The sequence below is a fragment of the Zeus faber genome (assembly GCF_960531495.2).
Source record: "Zeus faber genome assembly, chromosome: 5".
NCBI lineage: Eukaryota > Metazoa > Chordata > Actinopteri > Zeiformes > Zeidae > Zeus > Zeus faber.
Genome location: NC_137192.1, coordinates 20,542,546 through 20,552,545, shown reverse-complemented (window position 1 = coordinate 20,552,545; position 10,000 = coordinate 20,542,546). Strand labels below are relative to the sequence as shown.

The 10,000-nt window shown below is 47.5% G+C and overlaps 1 protein-coding gene across 2 annotated transcripts in view; it reads right to left on the bottom strand.

Annotated features, from left to right (window-relative positions):
• Positions 1–10,000, bottom strand: part of asic1b (acid-sensing (proton-gated) ion channel 1b) — a gene marked incomplete at both ends in the record, with an annotated part of 171,324 nt that overhangs the window by 36,216 nt on the left and 125,108 nt on the right. The window contains one exon of one of the 2 annotated variants that reach the window (XM_080000887.1): positions 8,393–9,067. The exons of the other annotated variant lie outside the window; for it this stretch is intronic. Coding sequence (XP_079857013.1) covers positions 8,393–9,067 — 675 coding nt within the window. Of the gene's footprint in view, positions 1–8,392; positions 9,068–10,000 lie in introns of those variants that run through there. 2 annotated transcript variants of the gene reach the window in all.

Here is a 10,000-nt window from a genome sequence, read left to right as displayed (position 1 = left end):
GGATGAGAGTCATGTGTTGGAATGTTAAGATCTTCCGCCACAAAAAGGAGAAGATCGAGTGAAGGAAACCCCGGCTCTCTTTCGACACGCCGCTGTACTTTGTTACGTCCCCGTTTTTTCCCCGCAACAAGAACGGAATAACTCAACCTTGCTAAATGATGCTGTTGATTATTTGTTCACTGTTGACGGGCCGTGGCTTTGCGTTGCAAATGACACGGAAAATAAAAGAAAGAAACAGAAACGGAAAAAGAGAGCTGAATCCCGCAGCCCGCTCCGCTCTCTGAATTCCGCGGCATTGAAATTTATATTTGATGACTTTGCGCCGTCACCTTGGAGGAGAGGGAGCCCTTCCGCCGGGCGTGCGTCTTCGAACTTTCGAGAAGTCGTAATAACGACTGTTCTTCTCAAGGACTCTCTACTCTGCAGAACACACTTGTCGAACACAACTCCATCGACCCGGCAGGGGGGCCCCAGAAAGAAGGGGACGGCGCTTTTTTCGTCGCCCGCTCTTCCCGCGCATACGTGACACCCCTGTGCATGCGGGGGTGGAGAAAAAACACGTCAAAAATGTATTTTCATATCAAACGTGTCAAGAAATAAACTGCTGATGTTGTATTGTGAAAATACCACGGCATTTCCTCTGGACCGTGAGATAATTGATTCACCCTCCTCCACATATTTGATCTATTCTTCGCCTTTAATCCGTAGAATAAGGTGATAGGATAGATCAGCTTTGAAGCGAAGAACCTGTTAGGCGCGTTATAAATGTGAGCTGAACATGGAGGACCAAACATGGAGGACCAAACATGGAGGACCACTGTTGCCCCAAACATTGCCCAAAGTTAGGTTTTTGAATGTTAAATGACGTTCTATAATGACGTCAGTGACACCAAGTTAATTATTCTTTATCTGGTAGCGTTATGGGACATAACACATGTCATTCCCAAATAACTGCTCGTTGGGTTTTTGAGCAGAGCAGTATCGTACGGCACCAGGGTACGGATGATTCAACCACAACATCAAACTGTCAGACGCCAAACAGCCTCCGACGCTCCTTCAGCTGCTGAGCTGAGCCACGTCGCTCTCCGGCTCTTAGAAATGACCTCTTAACGCCGACCACACTTCCTTCACAGTACCACTTCCTCCTCCTCCTCCTCCTCCTCCCCCACCTCCTTCTCCTCCTCCACCCCCCCTCTTTCTCCTCCTCCACTTCTTCCTCCTCCTCCTCCTCCTTCTCCTGCTCTTCCTCCACCTCCTTCTCCTCCTCCACCCCCCCCTTTCTCCTCCTCCACCTCTTCCTCCTCCTCCTCCTTCTCCTCCTCTTCCTCCACCTCCTTGTCATCCTCCTCCACCTCCTTCTCCTCCTGGTCCTCCTCTTCCTCCTCCTCCTCCATTTTCTCCCCCTCCTCCTCTTTCTCCTCCTCCACTTCTTCCTCCCCCTCCTTTTCCTCCTCTTCCTCCTCCTCCTCGACCTCCTTCTCCTCCACCTCCTCAACCACCTCCTTCTCCATTTTCTCCCCCTCCTCCTCTTTCTCCTCCTCCACTTCTTCCTCCTCCTCCTTCTCCTCCTCTTCCTCCTCCTCCTTCTCCTCCTCCACCTCCTTCTTCTCCTCCTCCTTCTCCTCCTCCTCCACTTCATTCTCCTCCTTCTTCTTCTCCTCCTCCTTCTCCTCCACCTCCTTCTCCTCCTCTTCCTCCTTCTCCTCCACTTCCTTCTCCTCCTTCTTCTTCTCCTCCTTCTCCTCCTCCTCCTCCTCCTCCTCCTCCTCCTCCTCCTCCTCCACCTCCTTCTCCTCCTCCTCCACCTCCTTCTCCTCCTCCTCCACCTCCTCCTCCTCCTCTTTCTCCTTCTCCTCCTCCTTCACTTCCTTCTCCTCCTTCTTCTTCTCCTCCACCTCCTTCTCCTTCTCCTCCTCCTCCTCCTCCTCCTCCTCCTCACTAAAAAGTGTACCTTCCTGCTGTCCCTGTGCTACCAAGTCTGGGTAAATGAATATGTAGAGGTGGAGTTTGGGAGATGGGTGTGGAAAGTATTTTCAGTATTTTGAAATGATAAAAATAAAGAACACTAAGGTATCTTGACACAAATTACAGCACAAGTACATTTTTCCTACACGATCAAATACAAATTGCCAAATACTTTTTTGTAATTTTTTAAACATGTGTCTCATAACATACTCTCCAGAGCCAGTTAAGACAATACAACTGTACTATACACGATACACAAAATGACTATACTCTACAATCAGAACACAGAAAATCTATTTCTATTTGAACAATTGACATTTTGACTCGTCTAATTGCAGGAAGGCAGCAGTGGGAGATACAAGCAGCTTTTTCAGGAAGATCCATCTGTGGTTGGAAACTCGGTTTTCAACAAAGGTGTGTGCTGAATATTGATGGTGTGCAGGCCTAGTTTATCTTTTTAAAATATGTATCGCCCGTCAAGACAAGGGGGAGACGAGCGCAACGCACAGGAAAACTCTGCCAGCACTGCATTAACTGCAATTCAGTTACTCTTTGTCCTTTGTTGGTGGAACATGCCTAATATGCACTTAAACGTTAATACCATCTAATATATCACGGCATATGCTTGAGGATAATGTCATTACGCTTCCCCCAATACAATTTCTGCCAAATGCCCTCTTAAAAAAAGTGCTGAGCCGTAACAAGTATTTACAGCCGGACAACGATGGCCGGTAATATTGCCTTCCCCTGACAGCATTCTCCTTCTGCATCTGCTCTTCTCGCTTGTCTCCCTCTCTCTGCCTGTCTGTGATAATATTCTACGTCTCTGTCTGTTTGTCAGTCTGGGTCCCTGTCTCCGTCTCCGCCTCCGGCCCTTTGCATGTCTGCCGGACTCTTTAGTCCAGCCCAAACAGGCCGATGCTCTTGAGGAGACGGGCAAAGGGCGAAGCCCGAGCCGCGTGCAATGTTTTGATGCTGTAGCCGGGATCGGATGTAAGTCTAGCTGTGGCTAATGGTCCTGGGATTGAGTCGGAAGGAGAGGTTTGGATCGTTGCGCTGAAGAGTCTCACATTCTGCCTCGGGTCAGAATTTCTGCAACCTGAATCCTATGTCTGCGGGGCAGCAGCCGCCGAGGCCCAGCGCTCACCCTGCCATCTGTTCAAGGAAACCACAGACACAGACACATACTTAACACATATTAATGGGGGGCGGTGGGGGGTGGGTCGGGGTTAAGAGACGTAAAAGAGACACAAAATATTGCAAAAGGACAGAGAAGGAACAGACTGACGAACGGAGAGCAATTAATTAGCTGCCCTTCACTCCCCTAAACCCTCCACGATCTATGAACAGCTGAGTCTGGGAGGCCATTAGGGACTTTTAGCACATATAAAAAACAGGCACTAGCCAGAGTTAAATGGTTCCCTCTTCAGTGCCTGTTTGTTGCCAGTAACCATAGAAATGCTAATTGTTCAGTCGTGGGACAAAGAGGTAATACCGAATGTGCTTGTCAGCCCACACAGGCCACGCAGGGATGGACCTTTGTGTACATGCAGACAGGCCTGGCCCCTGTTTTGATGGGTGTTTACAGTTATTGGATCCTTACAAGTATTACTACTCAATAGACTTAATAAAGCAGATCAACAACCAATAAGTAAAATTAAATACGTTTAAAAATGTATAATAAAAATCATATATTAATAGTTCATAACATTTTTATATTGACAAACATGCAAAAAAATATAAAGGTTTTAGACCCAAATCACCAATTTTGCTCATAGCTTTGCCAGCGTTTACAATGTTAGTAGAATTCAGAGTAGAATTAGTAGAATTGCATTTCTGAATTTGTAACAAAAAGTCCTGAAAAGAAGAAGTATGCCATAATTCATTGACGCCCTGCCCCTCGGGTCATCCATAAAACATAACACCCGAAGCCAGTGGAATTCATTGCTTGCCTCAAGGAAACCTGAGGAGGAAGAAACAAATGCTGATGAGCATTTCTCTGGAACCGCTTAAAAATGGAGCGGACATTGCTTTAACGATTAGTGGTCGAACCCCCCCTCTCTTGTACTTGTTGGACAGACACAACTGAATAACGGGCTCTCGGGCACAGAGTGATATTCCCTGCAGCAGCGCAGGCAGAAAACAGCAGAAACGAGGACGTCTCCAATGGCTGCACTGGTGCATCATCTTGAGGAACGATCGATGATTACCTCCGCTGAAGGCTGTAATGAAGAAGGTTCGGGTTAAAGCGGCAGAGGCCACAGTCCATCCCCCGCAGGACCAGACAGACGGGTGAATAGTCTCTGACTGACAATAGTTCCTCAGCCTTTGTACACTTCTATCTGAGCCTCCAAACCGCCTGGCAAACACACAAGCATGTATTATATATATATATTCCGTGCACATGATTATACCCCCCTTCCTACAAACACACACACACACACACACACACACACACACACACACACACACACACACACACACACACACACACACACACACACACACACACACACACACACACACACACACACCACCCATGAAATGACCTTTCCTCCCACTTCCAACTAGCACAAACCTAGTCATCGGCATCTATATTTATGGACCCTTTAAGTGCTCCTATGCGGTAATGTCATCAACACCAGAAAATGCTCTCAGACTATTTATTGCCCCTGGGTCAGAGCTGAATAATTGATCACCGAATCAAGCGCTCGAGATTGGGCACACACATTGAAGGCTGAGTAAAGTTTAACCCTGCGCATGATTGCCTCACAACTTAGGAGTTAACAAATACAATGACATCAAATATGTAAAAACACGCTTGCGGAGAAAATAGCATTACCTTAAACGCTTCAATTTTTCGGACCCCAAAAAGAGAGTTATGTGGTCAACGCAAACTCTACTGCCAGTATGAATTCCATAATCCATTCAGTCTATTGTGGTTCCTCCAATGAGGATCAAGTTAAGAACAACCTGACATCGATTGAGTCGGCGAGGGGCAATTTGAATGGGCGGAAGTTCCAAAATTGACCACTAAGGGGAAAGAGATGACGGTTTGTATCTCAAGCACAGTAAGTACCAGCTGTGAATTGCACTTCTGTCTGAATGACATACTGAGGATGGAAATCCAAAAAGGTCCCGGTCAGCGCCTCCTTCCCCATACTAACCACCCGGCGCAGCTTATCAACAGTCACAGCACTGTGCCGTAGCAAACGCATATCAAAGTAGGACGGCCTGGCCTTATTTCACCTCAGGAAGCTTTTCCATTTAGACTCCATTCCGCCTCCCACTATGGCAGAATGAGGTCATATATCCGTATATTCAACTGTCTGTTGTTTATTCGTTTTTTGTTTTTTTAGTTTTGTATTTTGGCTTTACCTGCACACTCAGTAATATTTAACTCGCTCATTGCGCCAATTTACCGCGATGCATCGGCGGGGTTGGTAAATGCCGCCGATCGACGCAAGGTTTCAAGATCTCCGAACGGGCAGTCCATTCCGGTCTGGACTCTCTGCCCGGGGGGGGGAAACGCCTCTCAACCCCAGATCCGACCGATCCCCGGCCCGTGAACTACGCTGCTTATATTTAGTGTGTGCAAGGATGTGGACCGACGTTCAGCTTCCAAACGACGACTGGGGCTGCAGTTCCCTCTTCCCCTCTTCCAACACTCCACAAAACACAAATTGCTTTACAACCAAAAGCTCTGTAATATGGATGCACATGCTTTATCTTCAAAACGATAGCCTTTCTTTTTTAATCTCTGATTGTACCAGGTTCCCCTCGGGAGGATACGAGTTGAATCTTATCTGAAAGTTGTTGTACTTGGAGAACTGGGAGAGATTTGGGATCCTGATTATTTCGCCTCCCCGCTTAAGGATCTTCCCCGCCGGAGCACAAAACCCACACACACACACACACACACACACACACACACACACACACACACACACACACACACGCGCGCGCGCGCGCGCGCGCCGCGCGCGCGCGCACACGCACACATCCTGACGTCCGTCTCACAGCGGCCACGACACTGTCCGCTGTCCGGCGATGAAGAGTCTAACATCCTGTGGATTTAAAGGTTTTGCAGAACCACTTCATATCTACTCAAACTATTCCCCCTGTTCGGGCTCTGGCAGTCGCCCCCGTTTCCCGAAGCTGGATTGACAGGGTGCTCTCCCGCCGGGCTCCCACCTCCGTCGACTCTTTAGTCAATAATGTCAGTTCTGTTTACCTGTGAGACAGCCGACCTGCCCCATCTCGCACGAATCCCGCCTGTCAAGCAGACTTGAGCGTTTTCGCGTCACGGCCCTTGATTTTTTTTCTTCCCCGTCCTAAAATGTCATGTTATCATTTTCACGTAATCAGCGCAAACTCCCGGAAAAACACGCCGGCGTCTCCGCCTTGAGTTAAGAGGTTTTGTTTTCCGTTTGTTTGCCGTGTATTGGATGAAGTGGATTCTGCAATACATATTTTGCTGATTCCAATTACGAATGAACCGCTGACAAAACTAAATCCACTCCACCAGCAACATTTAAATTCCAGCACAACTGTTAATAATACTGATCATTATTCACGTTTTATTCAACCATGCAGTCGCACTGAGCAAGGACTTGGTCTCAATGTGAAAATCAGATAAACATGAAACACAATTAAACATAAATGATACATCTAACCAATTATTAACTAGTATTATTAATTTCATATTACAATTTATAATAATAATACCACTACTGTAACCGATGTTGCCAGGAGAATATTATTGATGGAGATCGCTAATTAATAACGCCCTTACAATATTGGCGGACCTGTCTGAAATGTCTGTTTACATAATAAACCGCTAATCATTGCTCCAGTACATCCATTAGCAGTCAGCACATAGCTTTTCATATCTGTGCAAAGGTCAGGGAAATCAATAGACCAAGGGGTGGATATTGTCAACACAACAGAGTTGCTCAGTATTCCGCCGGCGTTCCATCTGATGTGCATACTCAGGGGAAGGCTGGACAAGATCCAGAAAGCAGAGCATCTGCAGAGGGAGAGGCCATCTCCTCCTCGACAGGCACAAAAGATTTCCTTCAATGCCTGTTCAGTCCGACATATTATATATATATATATATATATATATATATATATATATATATATATATATATATATGTATATATATATATATATATATATATATATATATATATATATATATATATACACACACACATATTTATATATATATATATATATATATATATACACACACACACACATACATATATATATAAATGTATACGTTATATACATACGTATATACGATATATACGTTACTTTCCGTGACCAATAGTTAGGGCAGCCACGTATCTCGCTATCATAACAGAAGCCGAAAGCATCAGGCAGCCTTCCCCTTCCTGCCGTGTTCGGGTTCGCACAGCTCCTACCCTTCTGCATGCCACGTTAACGGTTATGTTCATCTCACACTTTTGAGCTCCCCCCGTCTGCTTTCAATTATGCATCCACACGCAAATGCGAAGCTTGACCTCCGAGTTGAAAAGTTCCAACTACTATTTCGGAGGTCGCATTTTGAAAACTGATTATCTTAAATTTTTCTGCCACGACGAGGAGCGCTGTCTATTAAAACCTAATAATAAAAAATAAATAAATAAAATAAAAAAAATCGAATCCGACGTTCTCCGGCACGGAAAGCGCGGCCTCCTTTTCCCAGACATTTCAAGGCTCTGGCTTTCAGCAGTCGTCCATTTTACTGCCGTCACAAAAAAAAAATCACCAGGGTCAAAAGAGATGGAGGGCGAGCCGTACTGTAAGTCATCATCAACTTTTTTAACCGTATTTGTAAGATATATCTCTGTAACAGATTTTCCTTGTATTTTTTCTAAAATATTTAATTATTCAGTTCAGGCTTGCTACAGGAGAACTTGAACTGACAAAAGCAGTGCTCTCATGAATAAACTCAATTCAATGGATGGTTATGTTTCAAGCGATGACTGATGCTTGGATTCATAATTCACTCCCGTGATATATTACACCAGAAAATAATAAAAGTAAATTTAATCCTTTTTTTACATGGACAAAAAAAAATCTGTTAGCTAGTGATTCTAGACCCCGATAGATTGTTATCCATTAAGTTATACTCAGCAGTCAAAATATGGAGCTCATGGAAATTAATATTGTTTTATTGTGTATATGGTTCATATTTTATTTTACCACTATTATTACATTTCATTCATTATTCCTTAGGAGCATGTCTTGTACTTGTATGAATTTAATGTTTGTTCTGTTTAATCTCTAATATTATGTGGTAATGATATTAATTATGACGATTCAAAGCTGTGAACAGCACGAGGAACACCTGCTGTGATGCCGTCTCTGGTGTGGACCTGGATCGCATCCTTTAGCCCCGGGCCGTCCTCCTACCTCTCTGAAGTTCTCGGGGCCGCACTCTAAGCCCCTGAAGCTGCAGTCCAGCAGCATGTCCTCGATGCGGTGCCGGGTGCGGTTGAAGAACTCATCCAGGCTGAAGCGGGACCCCGGCAGGCGGTCGGGCTCCGGGGCCAGCGGAAACCCCGGAGCCATGTTGTCCTCGTAGCCCAGCAGGGGGCCCATGAAGATCAGGTCGCTGTAGCTGATCTGGGACTTCCTGATGGTGTTGTAGTTGCAGAAGGTGACGGCCGGGAAGGTCATGTTGTCGGCCACCCGCTCGTCCAGCATGGTCACGTGGTCGTACTGCAGGTAGTAAATCACCCGGTCCGCCACCTGGAGGAGGAAGGCGGACAGCGCCAGGGTGAAGACCAGCGCCCACAGACCCTGGCGGACCCCGAACTTCTTGTCCTCCTCGAACACGTGGTTGGCGCCGTGAAGCGAGCAGCCGCCGAAAAACGTGGCCAGGTCGTCCACTCCGCTCGCCTCGTCTTCCTCGCCGTCGTACACGTCCAGCTCGTCGCACCGGCCCAGGTACTCCTGCGAGTCCCCGCGCTCGCCGTAGCCCTTCTTGACCCGCCTGTAGTGGTCATCTAAGCCGTCCTTGCCGGGACCGGCGCCGGGCTCGTCGTCGGCTGAGAAGGAAATGGTGCACGTGATCCGGACCGGCATGGCGGCCGGGCGGACGGACCGACACCTGCACGCGGAAGCCGCCCCGTCTGGAGTGGGGGAGGAGGCCGGAAAATCAAATCCTTCCGGGATCGGGAAAAGCCAGAGGTGGCCAGAGTTGACGAGCTGTTTGATAAAAAGCACCAAAATGCCAATGCAGGAATATCAAATGTCAACAAATACCAGCTGGAGCGACGGTTCAACTCCAGCTGGCGGCGCAAGAATCTCCGCAAAACTTCCACCGAGGAAAAACCAGCTTGAATCCAGCCGTGAAAAAAACACGCGATCGACAGCGTGACTCTGTGTCACGTCATAAATGCGTTGCCAGTCAAAATTTAAACACCCGACGCTCCGCGGCAAACAAACGCGATGAACCTTTGTCGGATGGGTAGCAAAGGAAAAACAACCCCAAAAGGAGGTGCCTCGGCCCGGGACTGTCCTTGTCGACTCCGACAAGTCATTTGCAAGGAGGGGCAGGAGGAGAAGAAGAAGAGGAGTAGAGAGGGAAGGAGGAGGAGGAGGGCGGGGGTGAGGCCAGGAGGAGCACAGGACACAGGATAGTCCCTGAGGGAGCGGCCCTCGGGTCACGGTGCCGGCGGGCCGAGTATCGCCGCTTACAGGAAGCACGGCCCTCGACAGAAAGAGGGAATCGGAGATCAGCAGTCAGCGTGCTGCGGGGGGGGGGGGGGGGGATAACAAAATAAATAAAAAACTGTTTATTCCTGTTTATTCTTGCTGATATCACTGCACCCCCTCCCACCCACCCCCCCCCCCCCCCCCACCCCACACACACTCATCCTCCCAAATTCCTGTCTCAGCGGTTGTCATCCAACCCAAATAATGCTTCGACCTCGTTGCAACGAGAAAACTCAGAAGCACGCGGGGAAATACTTCCGAGCGCGCGCACGCACACACAAAAAAGAAAAAAAACTATCG